This window comes from Glycine soja, chromosome 6, assembly GCF_004193775.1.
Source record: "Glycine soja cultivar W05 chromosome 6, ASM419377v2, whole genome shotgun sequence".
Taxonomy (NCBI): Eukaryota; Viridiplantae; Streptophyta; class Magnoliopsida; order Fabales; family Fabaceae; genus Glycine; species Glycine soja.
The window spans coordinates 5,683,990-5,706,623 of NC_041007.1; the positions used below are offsets into that span (position 1 = coordinate 5,683,990).

Consider the following 22,634-nt stretch of genomic DNA (forward strand, 5'->3'; position numbering starts at 1 on the left):
TTTAGGCCTAGCATGCCTAATTATTTTAATGTAATATTAATATTTTTTTCTCTATTTAATGTTTTCTTAATTTTTATCTATATCTACTAAGACATCACGAGCCCTGACGATGAAGAGCTTAATTTATTTATTCTCTCCCAACTCACTTTACAAAGATAGAATATTAAATCACATAACATGCAGAGGGAGAACAAACCCTAGCAATGAATTATTTAGATGTTCTTTTGAGTTTTTTAGAAATTATTATTTGCCAATGTATAATCCTAAAACTAATGCATGGATGATCAAGTCACACGACAACAATAAAACACATAAAAGAAACAATAAAAAGAGGGATCGATATAGGAAGAAAAGGAGATAATGAGCATAAAAAGAAAGTTTCCCTTAATAAAGATGTTTAGGCTTAAGATGTATCTATTAGAGAGCTCTGCACTTAAATTTTTTCTTTTAATTCTGTTAGTAAAAAATTACAATGATATTAATTTTTTTATTGTTTCATTAAAAATAAAAGTAAAATGAAGAAATTACAATAATTTTAAACCAAAATTGATTATCAAATTAACTCAAATTTTACAGTTATCAGTAATATATTTTTCCAAAGAATTTTTTTTGGTACTATGATTATAATAACAAATGATGATTATTATTGTAATTTTGTTTTAAAAAATCTTTAATTAATTGCTAGTTTTTTTTTTGTATCAGCTGATGTTAGTGGGTTTTTTTTTAAATATGTTTCTCTACGTAATTTTTAAGTCTCCATGCATGTATTTGAGCTTTTTTAATCTTTGGCCGGTAATAAAAAATGTCGATGTGGAGTATAATAGAAGAGCTAGTAACTTTTATAACAAACTAATAGGATGTTTTGTTTTTAAAATACAATTGCGGCAATGAAAATAATTTGAAACAGTATTAATTGTTTGCTTGTTTTTTTAGATAAAAAAATATTTTTTTGGAGTTAAATAATTTTGAGAAAATTTGACAATTACATGTTATATGTAATTAATTTTAAATGTAAATTTTATTGGAATTTTAAAATATTTTTATTTTTTAAAAATATATATTTTAATTTGCTTTTTAAATATTTTTATTAGTTTTTAAAAATATTATTTCCAAAATTAAATGATTTTTAATATTAATGCTTTTAACATGGTGTTGGATTTTTTTTTTTTTACAAGAACATGGTGTTGGCTTAAATGTAAATCAAATAATTTGTTTCCTTAAATCTTAGTAATATATTCTTTTGGGACAGAAAATCGTAGTAGTAATATTTAGAATTCACTTTAAATTTCAATTAATTCAGATTAAGTAAAATAAAGTACTTACGATATCAATCTCTCCATAAATTAGTAATTAGAACGAAAGTAATTTTAAATGTATGTCATGAGTTAAAGTAATGATGACAACTTATTTGAGTGAAAGAAAAGTAAATCTGAGTGTCTAAATCTATTAATACGCATTGATTATCCTTGTTAACAATTATTTCACTCCAATCAATTATGACTATTTTTAACTCTGCTCAACCGTTTCTGTTTTTGGCTAGCTTCTAACTCTGATATGTATTTACAAATTATTCGTTTTTCACACGAAATCTCCAAAATCTTAAGAATTATGCGTTACTAAGTAAATTCCCGCGTTATCCAAATCTAGTTATGTCGGACAGCCGGACATGTTAGTTTTCCCCACTGACATAATTATTATTTTCTATACTTGGTTATCTTTATCCTATATCTATAGTAGTTTTTCAGGCAAGTAAGATAATTAGTCTCACTTTTTGATTAATTTTAATTATTATGACGCGAGACAAAGATTCAATTTTTTAAAAATATATTATATATGACAAAAAATACACTTTAAAATTAATTATTTTGTTAAGTCTCATTGTCTTTTTTTAAATGTAATATATGTGTATGCCTGTATGAAATATATCATATCATAATGACTTTTTTAAATAAGAATAAAAATGATCACTTTTAAATTTAAATTAAAAAAAAGATTAAGATTAAAAAATTAATTTTAAATCATAATTATTATCATCCCATCTATCATTGTTTATTATGATAGTTGTTGACGTTATTATTTTATTATCACTAGCTTGAAATAGTGATAGTCATAATATTAATGATAATATTATTAAATATAGTATTATTAAATATAATGATGCTGGATGACGTGGTGTTAGTTGTTTCATAAGAGGTGTAAAAATTCAAACTTATTTTTGCTCAATCATACCTATTTCAAAAATTTAGTGACTTAAAGTGGATTAGCTCCTTATGGATTGAGTTAGGTTGATCTTTGCATCATTTTTTATAAATGACAAAATCATAAGTGATAATACATTTATTCTTAATGTTCTTTATAAGAAAAAGTTTTGTCATCTATTGTGATCTTATTTGTCTTGAACATGATGATCTCTAGTAGATGATACTTGTGTTCTATAAATAAAAAACTAAAAATTCTTATGGGGTCTTTTATTTTGTAAAGATTATGTAATTGTGTACTTAGAATTAATTTGTAATGACTTGATATTGTTAAAGATGTAATTTATGATGGTTTTAAAAACTCTAAAATCCCAATTAAAAAACACATAAGATAAAGGACTCAATTATAAATTTTTAATTTAGTATACATAATAAGTATCATTTTACTCGAGACAGATGTGTGCTTAAGTTAAGAAGAATAATTGTGGATGTTTAAATTTTCTCTCTAATTATTTTATGAGGTGTTTAAAATTACTCATTTCATTCCTTAATATAATGCCCTATTTAAAATGAATTGATGGTCTTTTTTTATAATGTATTTACAATTCTCATGAAGCATTTTTTCCACTTATTATCCTTATGAAATACTCCAAGTATTTGTGTTTTTTATTGATAGTGGTGCATGATACTTTTAGACTTTAATGTCTCCACATCACCAATAACAAGTATTTATTTATTTTTTTTACAATAGAAAACTTAATGCATTTCATTCACAATAAAGGAGTTGATACAAAAGGGAATATTATAAAAAACTTGGATGCTACTAGCATGAGAGACTCAGGCTAAACCGGATCAGTTCATTTTGATCAGGCCCCTCTAGCTAATAAATTAATAAAAAAGTAGTTAGGCGATGAAAAAAACACACAGAAAAGAGTTAGAAGTTAGAAGCCACTCCACTAACCCAACCTACAGTACCGGCGCGGCCTGCTCCTCCAACATTGGCTGACCCTCCTTTTCCTAAACTAAACAAAGCTCCTCCCTCTTGGATGGAGTTGCTCTAATTTAATACAAACACTCAACAAAACTTACATTAACATCGTCATCCCCTTCAAAGAGAATTTAGCAAGTGAACAAAACAAAACAAAGAGAAAGTAAAAAACAAAAAGCGAAAAAGGAAACGATATTGCGAATTCGGAATTTTACGAGGCAATAACAATGCAGGGGGCATGATGACGAGAATGGGATTGAAAGGCCTATGACTCCTTCATTCATTCCTTTGCCTTTGTCTTTGCAATTAATTTCAAATATTTTTCCGTCTCAACTATTATTCCTTGAGTGCACGATCGTTTTTGAATATCAGTCAACGAGTTAAGAATATGATTAACGTGCTTCTTTCGCTAATTCTGGTATCCCCTCCCCTCTTTTATTTTTATTTATATTTATTCCTTCTCAAACCTCTATAATCCCAGGTTAAAGTAATTTCAGTTCAATCATTTACCATCTTTGAGTAACTAACCATACCATATGATTGTTATTATTATCATTTATTTAACATAAGAATTAAGATTGCTTGCTGCTATGATGATTGATTCCTATGAATGACTTTGGAAATGTTGTTTCTTAACAGAACTGTGGTTTGGTTTGGTTTGGCTTGGTAGTTAATTATTCAAGTTGAGGAAGAATTCGGAATTGTGATTGTGATTATGCTTTTGATGAACTTGATGCTTCCTTTGGTACAAGATTTATATGGACTTTGTCTCGCCACAGCTACATTCTGAAGTCCCATTTGACACTCACCCCTTGTTAATGGCGCGCCCTACTCACCATGTCATTGACATTACGGGGAGTTCCGGACCGTCCACTTCGTCTTCTTCCACACCCCATGATAGGCTTGCCAATGATGTGGATTTTGGTGCTTTGAATTCTAGGACTAGTAGAAGGCGAGGGGATACTACGCGTAGTAGTAGGCAGCATAGGAGTCCTTTGAATTCGGGTTTGTGGATATGTGTTGAGTTAGTGATCACCGTGAGCCAGATTGTTGCGTCGGTTGTTGTTCTATCGTTGTCAAAGCATGAGCATCCGCGTGCCCCTCTGTTTGCTTGGATTGTTGGGTTTGCGTCTGGGTGTGTTGCTACCCTCCCTTTGCTGTATTGGCGGTATTATCATAATTGCCTTGTTCGGGAGCTAGAGTCATCATCTCAGGCCTCTCTGAGGAGTAATGATCCTTCGGGGACACTTCTTTCCGATTCCACGACGAATGGAGGGGAAGATGTTCCGGCATCTTCCAGAAGCAACCAAGAGTCGTGGTTGATGAATGCAAGGTATTGAGTTGCTATTTTGTTAATTGGGTTTTGCTTAAATTCAAATGTTTCTGTGTTTGCTGTTTTGTTTTTGTCTTTGCATAATGCTGAAAGGGATGAAAGCTCTAGTGCTGAATGAACTATAAAGCTTAATGTTTGTTTAATTCTTCTTACTATTGTGGAAGATGGATCTGAAAGCACAGGTTTTGTTTAGACTTTGAACATTCTAGTCCACAAGTTTTAGCTTTTAGCTTGTAAGGGTTCTAATTTGGACGTTATTTCCTTCTCTCATTGTTTTGTATGATAAAATATGTACGTATGGTACAAATTGTTCTTGCCATGAATCCATGTCTCCCTCTTGGGCTGCTTCCATTCCAAACTAATTAAACTGTGATAATGATGGAATACTTTAATCATTAAGTACAATCATTGTTTTAGTTTGAATGAGAAATGATATATTAATGTACAATCAACATTCTTTGTGCCATCACATTTCATAAGAATAATGGTCTTCTTGGTGTTGCTTTGCATTGTGTTGGAAAGCCACCTTAGCTGTGGTCACCCTTAGCTCACCTTAGTTGTAGATTTGTAGTGGGTAGCTGTGGGTAGAAGAGGGGTGTGCTGAAGTGTCACATTGTGGCGGGTAGCTGTGGGCAAAAAGGGGTGTGTTGAAGTCCCACATTGGCTTGAAATAGTGTCAAGATAGAGTATATAAGTGGGGAACAATCCTTTCCTTAAAAGTCGATTTTGTAAGGTTGAGTTAGGTTCATACCCCACATTCTAACAGTAATGCAATGTTTTTGTGCATTCGGTAATTTAGAAATTGCATTTTCTTTTGGGGGTTGTATGGAGAGAATATTATTGGGAACATGTGATGTTATTGCAGCCTAAAGAATTTACAAGACTTGGGAACCTAATAATTAAGGAAAGAGTTAAGGTTGTTTCTTTATTTTTGCTGTTTGAGAGATTCAGTTTTGAAGATTTAGTGTTCAATTCAATCATCAATTCCTATGACTTAATTTGGAAATAACTTATGAAGTTGCTAAGCATGCCTGCACTTGCTTAACAGATTGAAGCTACTAGTAGAATACTTCAAAATTGCTGTAGATTGCTTTTTTGCTATATGGTTTATTGTTGGAAATGTATGGATTTTTGGAGGACATTCATCTGCTGATCAAGCACCTAACTTGTACAGGTATAGCCTCTCAACAGCTCTTACATTTAGCATGTGTTTGGTAAAACTTTTTTCAAGGGAAATAATCATTATTTTTCAAAAATTCTCTCACGAAGCTAGCAAACACAAGCAATTATTTCTCCAAATTAAGTTGAACCAAATACACAAATAATCTTCTGATTTCTTAGAGCTTCCAGATTATATCTGCTTCCTTTTGCTTGGCAGGTTATGTGTAGTGTTTCTTACTTTTAGCTGTATTGGTTATGCTATGCCCTTCATTCTATGTGCAACAATTTGCTGCTGCCTGCCTTGCATAATTTCCATCCTTGGGGTTAGAGAGGATATGGCACAAACCCCAGGTGCATCCTCTGAATCAATTAATTCTCTGCCGACTTATAAGTTCAAAATGAAGAAAAATAAAAGCAAAGGGGAAAGCAACTCAGCTGTTAGTGAAGGTGGAGTTGTGGCTTCAGGAACTGAAAAGGAACGTATGATCTCTGGAGAAGATGCAGTAAGTACAACCTGATCATTATTTATTCTGGATGCTTAGGCAAAACTTTATAACATCCAACATTATTTCATTGTTTGTCTACTGTCTAGCTACACATGCCCAGTTGGGTAAGAAAAACCTTCTTCCTATGAAAATCATGTATCTCATAACACTGGACTCTTTGTATTTGTCTATGGAGGGAACAATCTTAGACAAGATTATAGGGTATACCTTATAAGCCTGCTCAAATTCTTCATACTTTGTTTCTTCAAGTTTTCCTGCCCATAAGTCTTGCGATATTTTTCGTCACATATGCTCAACCCTTCAGGTAATTAGGGTTGACTCGGTGTCACTGCTTTTGTCATCAACTTTTGGTAATTGCATGACAAAAAATCTATAATTGCCTGCTTAGTTTCGGTAACCATTGATATTATGAATTGGGAGCCAGTTTTGTGGGTTACAGGTTATAGGTTACTATCCAATTTCATGATGTAAATTGAAACTAAATAGGGAGGCCCATTTATTTTTCTACCTGATTATTCTTGAGTTTTGTCTTGGATTAGTTTTGCCTATCTTATCTTCTATCATTTTGGAAGCAGTCGTTGGATATTGTCTGCTAGTCTTTCTCTCTTCCATGCAATGCAATAGTGCATATGCTTCTTGGAAATTCAGAATCCCTTATAGCTTGCTACCCCTGTTTTTTGTTGAGTTACACTCCTAATTTTCAAGTTTCTCTGAATCAGTCTCTTGCAAATCCTGTTCTTATATGCCTTCTAGTACCAGGACTTTGGATTTGATAATTCTTTCGTTATTTTGTGATGACTTTGATTGTTTTCATGTTGAAAGAGTTCGTGTAACTGGCCTTGACTGTGTTACTGTACTTTCTGTAGGCTTGCTGCATCTGCCTGGCAAAGTATGAAAATAACGATGAGCTGAGAGAATTGCTTTGTTCTCACCTATTTCACAAAGACTGTGTCGACAAGTGGTTGAAGATAAATGCTTTATGCCCCCTTTGCAAGAGTGAGGTTAGTGAGAACGTAAGAGGATCAGTCTCTGGGGAAGATGCCAACCAACATCAGGGTGAAAGCAGGATTGAGAATGGCCTCACCAACACCTCATCGTAATGTAGTTTATATACATATAGTCATATACACACTTTGTAGTCTTGTAAAGCTTTTCCTATGCTGCCAACTCTTCATTGGATGGATGTCTGATCCTGAGGTTAATCATTCCATTTCATTTTTATTCATATGTTTTCTCTATCTTGCTGGAACTTAAGTTGGCTGATACATGGCTATTGCCTTCTGTATCCTGCTGTTTATGCAGCTGAATTATAAGGGAATGGAAATTATACTTGCAGAGTTGCAGAGGTTTTGCTTCTCATAGCTCACTAAGTTTAAGTTGAACTTTGATGGGAGAGAAAAATGAAGAGAAAGTGGAAAAAGAAAAAGAAAATGAATGATAGAAACAATATTTATGAATGTGAATATCCTGTGTATTTAGTATGTACTGAGATATTTCTTCTATATATACATATATTTATTTATTGTTAGTGGTCAGAAATTTATTAATTTTATGAGTTTATGTTGGCTTATTTGACAAACCTAGCAAATCGTCTGTGGTTTTCGAAAAATTAGCTTCTTTTCTTTGACACATTTAATAATAGGCGAAGAAATAAAATAAAATAAAGATTTGTAAGTATTTTTTGGGTTTTAATAGATTAATGAATCATTCTGGGTCATTTTTATAAACAAATTATCAATATGGATCTATTCCAAAATAATTTACTGGTAGGGGTTTGTGTGATTGTTGATAAGTCAAACTAGACTCATTAGTAAATTGTTTTGAGAGAACTCATTTTGATATTTTGTTTTTAAAAATTATCTAAAGTGATTAATCATTCGGCTTAATTTTTTTTTTACTTTTTAAGTTCATATTTTTTAATTTTGACCTTAATAAATTTTTTTGTTTTTGTTTTTTCAATTTTAACGCAAATTTATGAAAACTATAAATGAAATAAAAATTAAAATCTTAAAGGAACTAAAATTAAAAAATAAAAACATATAAGGACTACAAATGAAAAAAAAAACTTATCAAAACTAAAATTAGAAAACGTCCAACTTATAGAAACTAAAATTAAAATAAAAAACATTTACATGGACAAAAAAAATGCAAACTTATATGGATAAAATATATATTTTTTAAATAATAATAGATTTTTTCCTTCTATTGATTAGGGAATAAAAAAAAGACAATTTTTATTTCATAAACAAATTTTATTATAAAGTTGTGTTAGACTTAAACGAAAAATTGAAGACTTGATATTTAACCTTGTGGATGGCACACCCTACTCATCATATCATTGACATCACGGTGAGTTTAGGGCCTTTCACTTCCTTTTCTTCCTCTGCCAATGACACATGTGCCAATGATGGTTCTTTGAATTCTAGGAGCTTGTTTCGTTTAAGGTTAAGGATATGTGTTGAGCTAGTGTTCACAGAGCCAAATTGTTATGTCTATTGTCATTTTATCTTTGTCAAAGCATGATGAGCATCCACGTGGACAATTGTTTGTGTGGATTGTTGGGTATGCATCTGGGTTTGTTGTTACCCTTCCTCTTCTTTATTGGCATTATTGTCTTCATAACTAGCGTGTTTGAAGGAACGATCCTTTAGGGAGACTTGTTTCGACTTCCATGGCAAATGGAGCAGAAGATCACGTGAGGGCATTCTCTATAAGGTATTGAATTGTTGTCTTGTTGTTAGCTAGTTTTGCTTAAATTCAAATTGTTGGAGTACAAGTCTGAGGTGAACTCTCACAAATGAGAATGAAAAGATTGAGTACCATATAAATGAAGATAAGACCAATAAACCTAAACCTTAAGGTTTTGGGTTAAAATGTGGTGTCAAGTTCACTTATGTGATTGCTCATGACTCATTGGTATTAATCTCCCTAGTTTCCCCCCTTTAGTTGCATAACAATTGGTATTAGAGCTTGGTTTGACTTGTTTACCAGTTTGGATAAGTAGGATGATGGCGGTGGATCCTAAGCTCGAGGATTCCTTGTATCGAAAGTCTTCTTGGTAGCGGGAGATATAATTCGACTTGGTGATCAACTTTGACATGTAAGATGACGGTGATGGATCCTAGGCCTGATGATCTCTTGTATAGAAAGTCTTCCTAGAGGTTGGTTCAAGTGGCGTGTTTCGTGGGTGGAGTGGTGATACAAGTATCTAGAGCATGTGGGTTCTAATGATCACCATGGAATACTCGTGGATGATAATGACTTCCACTTGAGGAGAATGCTACCATGTGGGAGGGGCTCATACTTGAGGAGGAGATTGTTAGAGTACAAGTGTGAGGTGAAGTGTCACATTAAGTAGGAATGAGAAGATTGAACATCATATAAGTCAGGATAAGACCCATAAACCTGAGCCTTAAGGTTTTAGGTTAAAGTGTGGTATCAAGTTCACTTATGTGATTGTTCATGACTCATTGGTATAAATCTTCCCGGTATTTATCCCCCCTCGGTTGTACAACGATTGGTATCAGAGCTTGATTGTGACTTGGTACAAGGTACTAGAGTACGTTGGCGGTGGTACAAGGTACTAGAGTATGTTGGCGACAATGACTAGACGAGTTGGGATAATCATGGTTAAGCTCTAAGGACAATCATTAAATACTCGAGGATTGAAAATGACTTCCGGAGGGAGACTAGTACAAGTATGAGATGAAGTCTCATATCGTGTAGGAATGAGAAGATTGAACACTATATAAATAAAGATAAGACCCATTAACATGAGTATTAAGATTTTGGGTTAAGATGTGGTGTCAGGTTCACTTATATGACTTCTCATGATCCGTTAACTTTACAAATATTAATTTTTAAATTATAAACCTAATAAGAAGTGCAAAACACGTGTGTTACAAAGTCTTGTTGCCACGAATCCATGTCTCCCTCTTGGGGTGCTTTCCTCACAAACTAATTAAACTGTTGTGATAGTTATGGAATACTTAGATCATTAATTGCAGTCATCGTTTTAATTTGAGTGAGAAATGGTATACTAATGTACAAGCAGCATTCCTTGTGCTGATCACATTTCATAAGAATATGGTATTCTTGGTGCTGATTTGCATTGCTTCACTGTTTTTGTGCATTTGGAAATTTAGAAGTTGGACTTTCTTTTGGGGGCTGTATGAAGAGGGTATTATTGACAACATGTGATAGTGATACTACTACAGACTAAAGAATTTACGAGACATGGGAATCTATCCGTAACAATTAAGGAAAGAGTTAAGGTTGTTTCCTGGCCTTTGCTGTCTGAGAGATTTATTTTTGAAAATTTACTGTTGAATGATCAAAGCCTATGACTTAATTTGGAAATAACTTATAAAGTTGCTAAGCTTGCCCCCACTTGTCTAGCAGATTGGAGCCACTTGTGGAATTCTTCAAATTTGCTGTAGATTACTTTCTTTTTTATGTGGTTTACTGCTGGAATTTTTTTATGGATTTGTGGAGGACGATCTTCTGCTGATGAAACACCTAGCTTGTACAGGTATATCCTCTCAATAGCTCTTACAGCTATATCCTGCTGTTTATGCAGCTGAATTATATAAGTGAATGAAATTATACTTGCAGAGGTTTTGTTTCTCATAATCATAGGCTCACAAAGTTCAAGTTAACTTTGATAAGAGAGAAATATGAAGGAAAAGGAAATGAATGATACAGACCAGATTTATAAATATGAATCTCTGAAGATTTTTTTTTTCCGGGTATAACATTACTCAAAGTGAAGTCTCTTTTTCATTCATAGAGGTATTTATTCCTAATATTTCAACTGACAGACTAATTATAACAAAATTATAATTATATTACGAACTGTAATTATTTCACTGAAAACAAAAATTGAATACATGAAAGTGATGAAACTTTAATAGAGAAGAAACTACAGCTCGCAATAAAATAATCGCCCTCTATAAAAAATAATATTATCCAAAGAAACATAATTTTAAATATAAAAAATAATATTATCCAAACAAACACAATTTTAAATAGTTGTATCACATTTTGTCTAGACTCTATATTCTAACTTCTAATTCAATTTTTTAATCGTTTGATGATTTAAATGCTAAGAAATTTGAAATTGATGGAAAATAATGAGTGTTTAGTTTTATGTTAAATTTTCAATAAATCACGTTAAAAATACCTCCTAACATGATTTTAAGTATTCATTTTGGTTTTATATTGTAGTTCAAGTTGAAATAATTTTTTAGGTATATGTTGTATTCATTTAAAAAATTTATACTTAATTTTAATGCTAACTTGCTTTTATAATAAAGAGATTCATACGTGAATTATATTACTCTAAAATCAATTTTATCAAAATAATTTCATTCAAAATAAATTGTGCAATTATTAGTATATTAGGAATTTTTTTATGATATTTAAAAATAATTTCTAAAATTTTTTAACATAACAAAATACACAAAACTTTTAAATATATCTTAAAAAATTGAAAATTAAAATAAGATTTCATTTCAATAACTTTGCACTTACAACATAAAATAATTTTATATTGTCAATCCAATTAATAATTTAATTTTTAAAATAATTATTATAAAATTAATTTCCTTCTAAAAAAACTTATAATTTATAACTAAATAATAGGATAAATTGTTTAACAATGCATAACTTATTTTCTCTTAAGATAATGTATAAAATGTTAAAATAATGCTTGTAACAAGTGGAGTAAAAATTTAATCAGAATGCACATTTATACTCTTTCTTCTAATTACAAAATATTATACAATTAAATAAATTTATTTTCTATTTATGGTGAGTACGAAGATTTTGTACTATGAACCAATTAAAAGGCATCCTATTAATACATTAATATTATCATTTAATCAATTTGTCATATGATATATCCTTATTGGATCTGGATGAATATGTAATAGATCGTATCAGAAAGAAAATATTTGTGTACTCATAATTTTTCATGAAAATTTATCATTGATTCCAGTAGTGATAACCTTTATTATGATATTTTTTAGAAAAGTTTATAATGATTTTTTTAAAAATTATATTTATGGTAATTTTTAATTAATATGCAATATAAAAATTAATTAACAGTATATTAAAATTAATTACCTTATATAATAATCCATACATATATATTTAAATATCGAAAATTAATTAAATTAACATTAAAAATTAAATTAATAAATATGTTAGGGAAGTTTTTTGTTTTTTAAAATATAGAAAATGGGAAGAACAAAGAAGGTAGTGGAACGATGCGTTTAAGGATAAACTTCAGAAGAATCAGGAAGTTGAGATGCGGTTAATATCGCGTGACTTGTTTATATCTTCTCGCTATCGTTATCGTCTCCTTCCTTTGTCCGTCGAACATCCTCTTTTAGGGTTTACACTCTGCTTTCGGCGCCGCTCATACATAGCAGCTCCCTTTCACTTCTTCGCAACATTTCTTCGTCAAGGTATCTCATAATTCTCCATTCGTTTCGTTCTATCGATTTGTTTTCTACTTTTCTCGGTTATATGACAAAGTAACTCTTTTTCGTGCTATTGATATTGCTTCTTCCGCTTTTCCGAAATTGAATTGAATTACAGGGATTCATCTGTGGAATAATTGGCGTGTGTTGTTATTCTTTTTTAGCTTTAATTCGCTGAATTGATTAATTAATTATTGGTGTAATTTAATTTCATCGGTGCTCTGGGGATGAGTTACACTGTGTAATTGTTAGATTAAACACTCGAACGAGACTGTTATGGTGGCTGCTGTGAGATTAGATGTCTGCTGTTTATTTATTGTGTGACTGTTTGAGTGTCTCCTGATTAAGGGTTTGTAACGTGTTATGAACTGTTTCATGTGTGTGAAATTTATGTTTGAGTGTCTCTTGTCATGTGTTCTTCTTTTATTAATTAATTTATTAATTGTTGGTGCAATTTAATTTTATCAGTGCTCTGGGGCTAGGTTCCACTGTGTATTTGTTAGATTAAACACTTGGGGATAGTAGTTTGTTTTATGTTGGACGAGACTGTTATATTGTGGTTGCCATGGGATATATGTTGTTTATTTGTTGTGTTACTTGTTTGAGTAATTGAGTGTCTCTTGATGAATGATTGATGGGTGACGTGTCATGAACTGTTTCAGGTGTGTTTGTATATATGTTTAATGATACTGGTCTGGAATGTCCAACAATCTGGTTTCAGAGCCGATACCAAGTATGCAGATGGCTCAATTGGAGCCCCTTATGAACAAGGTTGATTCGTCAGGGAGACAGATTGAAATGGGGCTCTTGGGTCCCGTATCCAGTGATATCGTGGCACAGTCGCAGGGAACCTCGAATGAACATGTTGGATTATTGAGAGCTGTGCCTGGTGAACCTATGTCTCAGGGATTGCCCCTTTTGAGCATGCACAGTGAGCGGGTAGAAGTACAAGCAAGTAATCCAGGAATGCATCAAATTCTTTCCGCTAACAAACAGTCCATGCAAATGGGTATGCTTCTGAAAAGCTCAGGGCCACAGCAGCAGACAACAACTCCCAAGCGCAAGGCACCAATGGAATTATCGTCCAGTATCTCCTTTAACAAGCGGGTTGCAGCAATGGGAAATAGACCTTGGTTGCAGCAAGTACCTAATGCATCAAATAAAGGTTCTCTGCAGATGCAATCCCCATCAAATGCCTCTAGGACACAACATTTGGCAGCTTCTAGCAAGAGAAAAACACAGTTGGATAACACTCCCAGTAAATCTGGGACACCTCGGGCCATGAGTTCTAAAAGTCAAAATACGCAGATGAAGCAGTCCTCCAAGGTTCAAACTGAATCATCTGATAGTGTTAGGTCCAAGATGAGAGAGTCTTTAGCTGCTGCTCTGGCCTTGGTTTCTCAGCAAGGTAAACCTCAGCCCCCAAACAATAATACACCGAATGATGCTGCCAATACTCGGGTTAAATTAGAGAACAGCTCTCAATGTGCTGGATCAGCACCTGCATCCATCGATGCTTCACTGGAGCAAAGGCAGGATATTTCTCAATCAGTTAATTCCTCTTTTGCTGTGGCTGATTCAGTTGGCCATGCGGCAGGAGAGCACATGCAAAGTACAACATATGAAGATTTTCCAGAAAAATACAAGGACTTCGAAGCAGGATCCACAAACGCATCGGACAATGAAAACATACTGAGTTCTATGCATGTCTTGAACTGTGATAAGCAAGATTTCCAGTCAAGTTATACTTTGACTACTGATGATGTTCCTTTCAGTGACGGTTTCTTTATGAAAGATGATCTTCTGCAGGGAAATGGTCTTTCGTGGGTATTATCTGATATGGTGGATGTCGGAAATCAAAGGGAAAGTCAACCTAATATAGAGCAGAGATCAGAACCTGAGGAAACGGGTGGAGGTTGTAGGGAGGAGGTCCCTTTGCCTGAACTTTTGGCATCAAGAATAGAGGCAGAACTCTTCAAGCTGTTTCAAGGTGTGAATAAGAAGTACAAAGAAAAAGGGAGGTCTCTCTTATTCAATTTAAAAGATCGCAATAATCCTGAACTTAGAGAAAGGGTCATGTTTGGTAAAATTCCTCCAGAACAATTATGTTCTATGACAGCTGAAGAACTTGCTTCAAAGGAGCTCTCTCAATGGCGGATAGCCAAGGCTGAGGAGCTTGCTCAAATGGTGGTTTTACCTGATTCAGATGGTGATTTTAGACGTTTGGTCAAGAAGACACATAAAGGTGAATTTCAAGTGGAAGTTGAACACGAAGACAATGTCCCTGTGGAGGAGGTTTCAGGTGGTACAACCTCTGTTGCTCGAAGCCAAACTATAAAAAAGGATGTGGAAGATGCTTCTCCTTCCAAACCTGATGTGAAAACTGATGCCGAGAAAGGCAATTTGCAGAAGGATGATACATTTTCCATCACCATTTCTTCCAACGACGGGGCTGATCCCATGCAAGGGCTTATTACTGATGATGCATTAAAGGACTCTGACTTTCTTGAACCAATTGTTTCTCTTGATGATTTCATGTATTCTCTTACATATGCGCCTCCATTTGAAAATTTACCAGTAGAATCTGGGAAAGTGGTACCTACCTCAGACAAGGATGATTCCGGGGTTGGAACAAAATCAAAACCTGCTGATTTAACACCAAATGAGCAAGCGGATATCACTGGTGATAATAAGTCTGAGAAGTTTCAAAGCACACATGTAAATTCAGATTCTTTAAAGGAGAAAAAGGTTAATGCTGAATCTGGGGCCATTTCTTCTGATGTGGGATACAGTGGGAGTCAAGCTGACATGAAGTCAACTGATGGTCGTACCAAGGAAAGGTCAACTGATGATGTGAAGTCTGCTTCCAGCGATGCTGAGTTGAGAGGCAATCTCTTTCGTGCGGAAGAGAGATATGATAATGACAATAGGTACTCGAAGGATGCAATCCCCACTAAGGGTGAATGCCTCTGGGAGGGAATGCTTCAACCAAATATCTCTAGCACTCATTCAGTCATAAGCATCTTTAAGAGGTAGTCTACTAATTGTTTGAGTACATCTTTAGCTGTGAACTTTTATGCGTGAATTAACATGGCTTTGGATCGTTCCTTTTTTTATTTATTATATGTATGTTGTCGCGAGGATCATGAACTAGATAGTGTCATTCTTTTCATCTAGCATCTGAAGCAAGTGTTCTTAAACTGTGTAGAAAAGAGGTGAAAGATCAATAATGGGCTCAATTGTGACTTTTTTTTATAAAGAAAAGAGCTTTTTTAATTAAAGGAAGTTTTTTTAAATAAAATTTATAGTAATTATATGTTTTTATGAATAAAGAAAAATTATAAAAAAAGTTGTGTTAGTTCTTTTAGGCTTTTAGCCTTTTCTCCAAAGTTAAAGTTAATAGCTTGTGTTTCTTTTTTTTTTTTTTTATAATTGTATCATAAATTTCTTTTTCTAAGCTTAAACAAACAGACCATTGATATTAATCTGTCCTTAATATGACAGCAGTAATGGAGTGGACTGGGCTATTTTGTGAGTTTTGATTTTGGAGTGATTATTTGACCAAGCGTGCCACTTCCTCTGTCATGTATATCCTGTTTCCCAATTGTTATAAGAGTTTGGAACTGTCTATGCCTTCGTCGCTCATTTTTGCTTCCACTGTTTCATAATATGTGGCATTGACTAATTACAATTTTGTTTAAGCCTACATGAAATGTTGCATTAATTGTTTTGTACCTTTTATAATGTGGTCTGTTGTTCTGACTGGACCAAATTTTATATTCAAATTGAGGTCAATTGTGCCGTATAATTTAGTCTTGTGTATATATTTATGAAAACAAGTCTCGTGATTTCTCAAGTCTGGAGGCGCCATTAAACATGTAGTCAATATGATACAAATCTATATACACAGTAATTATAATAAAAGTTAATTTAAAACTGACACACATCCTAATAAGCCAAAATAATGAAATTATGAAAAAATAAATTGAAATAACATGAATTGTATGGAAAATTTATAAATAAAATTATGTATGTTTATATAAGATTGGTTTTGATTGGGTTGAATCATTTTTTAAAATTAGATTGGAAAGCCAATCCAATCCAATAAAAAAAATTGGGTTTTGGTTTAATCAATTTTTTTGTTTTGTTTGGTCCGGTTTTGGCTTGTATTAGTTCAGTTTATGAACACTCCTCTTTGATTACTTTGAACCATATTATCTTCAGAGTTGGACGGGTTTGGGTGGCGGACCACGTGTCATTATTTTATTTATTTATATTGAAATTATAGTTTTGATTTTGATATGTACTGTTCAAAGAGTACTTCTTTTCAGTGATTTTTTCTGATCTTACATGAATATTCTTTGTGCAGTGGTGAGAAAACTGCTGCTAAAGACTGGCCTGGGTTTCTCGAGATCAAGGGAAGGGTTCGACTTGATGCATTTGAGAAATTTCTGCAAGACCTTCGACAGTCCAGAAGTCGTGCAATCATGGTATCTCAAGTTTCCTTTTGTTGTGCTAGAGCTAGATTTGAATATTGTCTGTTGATCACACCACCACCCATAAAGAAAACAATGATTAAAAAAAGGATTTTTTTTTTTACAGTTTGATGCTATTTCATTTTTTAATCTCATGTTTAAAGTATCTTGAGTTATACAATTTGTTTGCTTCTTTTCCCTTGCTGATGAAGGGGGCAGTGACGTGGTTAGGGGTTGTACATGAGAAATGACGCATAGTTTTTAAGACTGGCTGAATGAGGTATTCTTTGGAGTGACAAGTTATGAATGAAACCATAAAAATGTGTTGTTATGGTGGTGGAAGTTGAATATTTGGATTGTGTAGATTTTTAAAAAAATGTCACTGTTAGAATATGTATTACGAGATTGAATTGATTTTGGTAAATAATACGATAACTGGTGACTAGAACTAAGTTTCTCATCCTTTAGGCGATTGTCTCCATGCTACGAAAATTTCAATATAATATTTTGACAAAATGAAAAATGGGGGTAAAATACTCTAGAATGAGTTTTATATTAAAAACAAAGCAAAAAATCATCCGAAAATTCTCTTATTTTTAGTTGGACACCAAACTGACTGTGGTTCGATGTGATGCATGGGACCATGAGGATGTTGTAACAAGGAATATAGACGAGCGTGGCTAACTGATTTGAGTACGCTGCATGTCTTAGTCAGACCACTTGCTTTTACCTTTTCTGAAGGAAATCTGTGTAACTAATGAGAAACTTTCTCACGTCACTTCCTTTTTGGGCTAAAAGTTTTCTTTGTATTGCAGGTTTCGCATTTCGTTTCCAAAGAGTCGGATGATCAATCAACTCTACGTGAGGTAATGAGATAATATTTAGTTTGGTTCTCATTTCTACTTTTTAGCGGCGGATTGTTTCTGATATATACAAGATATTTTTGCATGCAGGTGGCTGACTCGTACATTTTGGACGAGAGAGTAGGATTTGCTGAGCCTGTCCCTGGAGTTGAACTTTACTTTTGCCCACCTCATAAGAAAACAGTTGAAATGCTCAGCAACATACTTCCAAAGGAACAAATTGAGCCAGTTAATTCTATTGATAATGGCCTAATTGGTATTATTGTATGGAGAAAAACTAATTTAACTTCGTCTATATCACCCACCACTGCATCACATCACAAACATAGCTCTAAAAGACAATACTTCAGTAGGAGACAGCAAGATATAAATGTGAATGCCAATTCTACCCATAAAGCAGTGCCCTCTATGGGCGTTAAGACAACTGAGAATGATGATGATGATGTGCCTCCCGGATTTGGGCCACCAGCGGCCCGAGTGGAGGATGACCTGCCAGAGTTTAATTTTTCCGGCAGTTCAAATCCGTCACATTTGGGCCAAAAATCAATGGGACCACCAAATATGGTCCCATTACACTCGGCTAACCCAGCCCCACCACGCCCTGCAGAACAAATGAGGGAACTTGTGCACAAATATGGGCAAAACAAACCAAATGTACCTTCGGTAAACTGGCAGGATAAATTTGGGGGAACAATTCAACCCTGGAATGATGATGATGATGACATACCTGAATGGCAGCCCCAAAACTCCCAGAATCAGTTTCCTCCCCAACAGACAATGCACAACTTTCATCTTAGGCCTCACATTTTGAATCAATCATTTCCGGGTTCACAGCAACAGCCAATAATGACACCACAATATCTTCAACCCCCAATGAATGTGACCCATGGTCAAAGAAATTTTGACCCTCAGTGGGTTCCTTCTCCCCAGGGTAGCAACCTACAGCCAGGAGGTGGACCACCCTATGCGCAAGGCACTACCTGGCCTCAAGATGCGTCTAGAAGTAGAGGATATTAGTTTCCTCTTTTTATTTTTATTTTCATGTCTTTCATATACTGTAGTATGTAAGCTTATTGTAAGGTGTCGAGCTATTTTTTTTTTCTGTAGCATCAATACCTCGTAGAACAAACAAATGACCATTTTTCTCTTGTTTTAGTTTGACAGCAGTAGGTGCTCAGTTGAATAAATACGAGGACAACAATTTTGCATGCTTTAGTTTTTAGTTAGTTTTAAATTTCCATGATGCTTTCGTTACTTTGTTTTATATACACCGCAACGTGCATACTGTTGCCTCAATGCCTATCGGCACCACTGATTATGTGTGTGTATGATTTATCGTTGAGAGATTTTTAACAGCAGTTGAATTAAAAGTTTTGAATTTTTACTTCTCACAATTTATGAAAATGTGTCACTTCAATCTATAAGTTAAACCAAATACATCTTATATGGTCTATGTAGTACTCGTAGTCGAACGTACCTTGCATGATCCTTGGGAGTTGGGATATTTGCATGTAAAAAGTGTTTTCAGCTAGAGTTTTGGTATTTTCTTATGAAAAGGAATCTCGTGTATTCTGTACCAATACACGTGTGCACGTTTGAAAGTCAGAATTTTATAAAAATAACGGGAAATGGCTTGTATTTTGCCTATTTTTTTCTGCTACGAAACAGTATTACCCTCAATAAACAACAAAAATGACGTGCTAGAATCACTTTACCTGAGTTTAGTATGCTAGAGGTTCCGGACATCCATCTATCTGAATCAGCACATGGCCTTGATGCGATTCTGAACATACCAGTAAAGAAAAGAAAAATGAAACTACAACATCATTGTCTTGTTACAACCCAAAAAACCTTGGTACAAGATGTATGAACAAACTTCCTTTCGACTGCTATGTGCAATTTAGAACCTATTGTAGCAAAGAATTACAACAATAAGAAGGAGCCGTATATTGCACATTTATACCCCCAAATAAAGAATCACTGAAAAATTACAACAAATCGTTGAGGGAAAAAACACACAAATGATGAAAAGAAAACCAAGGATCTCTTATGCGAATATGAGAAACATTGAATATGTATGGAGATAAATGACAACATTCAAATGACTTAAATTCAAAGGAGTCAACTTCCCAATGCTCGTTTGAGTCCTGCTCGTTGCTCATGTGTCAACCTTGTTGGAAACTTCACATCAAATTTGATCCTCAAATCACCCCTATGACCAGGCTCCTTTGTTATTGGCATCCCTTCATTTGCAACAATCATCTCATAACCAGGGCTCACTATGTCACTCACAGGAATACTCAAACTGCGTCCATCGAGTGTGGTGAGATTTATTGTGGTTCCTCCAATGGCCTCTGCCAGTGACACCCTTTTGCTCACAATGAGGTCATTGCCATCTCTATCGAACAAATCATGAGGCTTCTCATCAATCACGAACACAAGGTCTGCTGCCAGTTGATTTGGTTGCTGATTCCCTTTGTCTGGGAATGTAATCTTTGTCCCTTTCTTCCAACCCGGCTTCACCTCAATGGTTAGTATCTCGGTCTCTGGTATTGCCTGTCTGAAAATTTTGCCATCATAACCGTAGAAGAATGAATTCACAATGTTTTTGACATTATAGTAGTGACAATGATTGAATGCTAGTGTCTTTAATAATAGCTCTCATGATGTAAAACATACATTTATCTATCTGACAAAATTTACAACCAAATTTCTGCTAGTGTTAACTTAGTGCATCAACATCAACATGAACTTGTTTTGATGTTAAATAAGGGAGTTTATCATATATAATAATGACAGTATAAAAAACTTTCATATTATAATATAACTGCATTTCAATTAAATTCTTTTAACTTACTTGAGATTCATTTTATTTTCTCCTTTCATCTTTATCATCAGTGCTTATCCAGATATTTATCCAAAACTGACTTGAAAACAACATTTTTTTTATCGGTAGATGTTAGTAGTTAACATGTTAGTTTTTGGTTAGTGGGAGAGATTCAAACCCACAACCTTTTCCTTCCCCCTTCATCCTTCAACCACTAAGTCAGTCTTATAACTACTGACTTAAAAACAACATTAAGAAGCAAATGTAGAGGTTAATAAGATAATTGTACTTACCCGTTAACATCCACGACACTCCTTGAGATCTTCATTTTCCTGGTAGATCCAGAGTATAACTCCGCCAAACTACAAGCTAGTTTGGTCTCCACAGGTAGTGGCTTCTTTGGCATATTCGCCCGTCCTGTACTATAGGTTCGGAAATTATTGTCAGTTGCACTGAATCCACCTCCATCAGATGGGAACCTCTTGGACCTTCCTGGCCCAGATGACCCAAATCCAAAAGGGCTACTTCCAAAGAATTCTGCAAAAATATCCTCTGCATTTCTGGGATTAAACCCACTTGATGCTGATTCATTACCTGGTGGTGGCCTATCTTTCAGCCCTTCCTCTCCATCCTGATCATAAACCACCCTCTTCTGTGGATCGCTCAGTACCTGAATTCACCAAAAAATTTCTCAATTTTTCTCCTTATCCCAACCCCATTGTTAAATATTAAACTTGTACAGTTAATAACAAACTATTAAAATTGTATACACCTATAATTAGAAGAAAAACTCGCACCAAACCAACAAGTACTACTTTTGGATTATATTCTAGCATTGCACAAAACTATAAGATTTTTTTAGCATGGATTTGGACAAGGGAACTCAATCTCAAGCAAAAAAATGACAATAACTGAGTGTCATAAAGTTCACATGCAATCATTCAATTTATGATCACACTTTGATGCAGAATCCACACAGAACAACCCTCAATGGCCCTCAAATTTTGCCACCATGAGTATAAAATCATCGATTTGCCTTGCACAATCATATCGACACAATTCTAACCTTTGAAAATGAAATAACGTGTAATAAGAATCAAGGACATGAAAAATTCATTCTTTGTTTGTTTGTTTCTTCCATATTCCCACCAGCCAAATTATTGCAGGTGTTATCAAAATCTAATGGCTAAACAGACATGAAAAAAAAAAAAAAAAAGAGATGGGAGACGTTTCTTGCCTCGTATGCCTCAGAGATCTCTTTGAAATTGGCTTCAGCTTCTTTTTTGTTTGTGGGGTTCTTGTCAGGGTGCCATTTCATGGCCAACTTTCTATACGCTTTTTTTAGATCATCCTCTGTAGCATTTCTGTTAACATTCAACACATTATAGTAATCCAAACCCATGTTTTTTTTTCGTTTTTTTCTTCCAAGAAAAAATCGAATCTTGCAATTGTTACAATAAGAACCCGGATTCCAAAGTACAAAACGTTCTAAAATTTTAGACTCTTTTCATGGACACCCGATTACGAATATAAACCCTTCTTCCATCAAGGTTTAAAACTTCCTAGAAGGTCAATTGAATATGTGACGTGACATGAAAAGAGAACTAGAATTGCTTAATCAAAATCAAATGACAACAATTCAGAAATCCGGAAAATTGCAATTGATAGCGTTCAACGGTTTGCTATTGTTGCAGAATTTTTTTTTTTTTTAATGCAACGCCACCGTTGAAAGTGCATATATACTCTCTCTTTTCTTTTCTTTTTCTTTTGTTTTCAACAACAGACCAAGAACTCGTTG

General features: G+C 33.9%; 3 protein-coding genes across 4 annotated transcripts; 2 read left to right on the plus strand and 1 right to left on the minus strand.

Moving 5' to 3' along the window:
• The first annotated feature begins 3,131 nt into the window (after positions 1 to 3,131).
• Positions 3,132 to 7,606, plus strand: LOC114415027 (E3 ubiquitin-protein ligase At1g63170-like). The gene is made up of 5 exons (XM_028379526.1): positions 3,132 to 3,604; positions 3,826 to 4,519; positions 5,568 to 5,693; positions 5,898 to 6,183; positions 7,053 to 7,606. The coding sequence occupies exons 2-5, from the start codon at positions 3,945 to 3,947 to the stop codon at positions 7,284 to 7,286; spliced, it is 1,221 nt and encodes a 406-aa protein (XP_028235327.1). The 5' UTR covers positions 3,132 to 3,604; positions 3,826 to 3,944; the 3' UTR covers positions 7,287 to 7,606.
• A 4,859-nt stretch (positions 7,607 to 12,465) lies between these two features.
• LOC114415028 (death-inducer obliterator 1-like) lies at positions 12,466 to 19,247 on the plus strand. 2 transcript variants are annotated; one of them, XM_028379528.1, is made up of 5 exons: positions 12,466 to 12,656; positions 13,393 to 15,703; positions 17,041 to 17,161; positions 17,962 to 18,012; positions 18,100 to 19,247. In XM_028379528.1, exons 1-5 carry the CDS (start codon positions 12,497 to 12,499, stop codon positions 19,024 to 19,026), a joined length of 3,570 nt encoding a protein of 1,189 aa, XP_028235329.1. In that variant the 5' UTR covers positions 12,466 to 12,496; the 3' UTR covers positions 19,027 to 19,247. The 2 variants fall into 2 exon arrangements, with proteins under 2 accessions (XP_028235329.1, XP_028235330.1); XM_028379529.1 differs by having other exon boundaries at positions 12,519 to 12,656; positions 13,334 to 15,703.
• A 558-nt stretch (positions 19,248 to 19,805) lies between these two features.
• Positions 19,806 to 22,631, minus strand: LOC114415029 (dnaJ homolog subfamily B member 1-like). The gene is made up of 3 exons (XM_028379530.1): positions 22,074 to 22,631; positions 21,130 to 21,506; positions 19,806 to 20,569 (listed from the first exon to the last, which is right to left on the minus strand). Exons 1-3 carry the CDS (start codon positions 22,236 to 22,238, stop codon positions 20,131 to 20,133), a joined length of 981 nt encoding a protein of 326 aa, XP_028235331.1. The 5' UTR covers positions 22,239 to 22,631; the 3' UTR covers positions 19,806 to 20,130.
• Between the last annotated feature and the right edge of the window lie 3 nt (positions 22,632 to 22,634).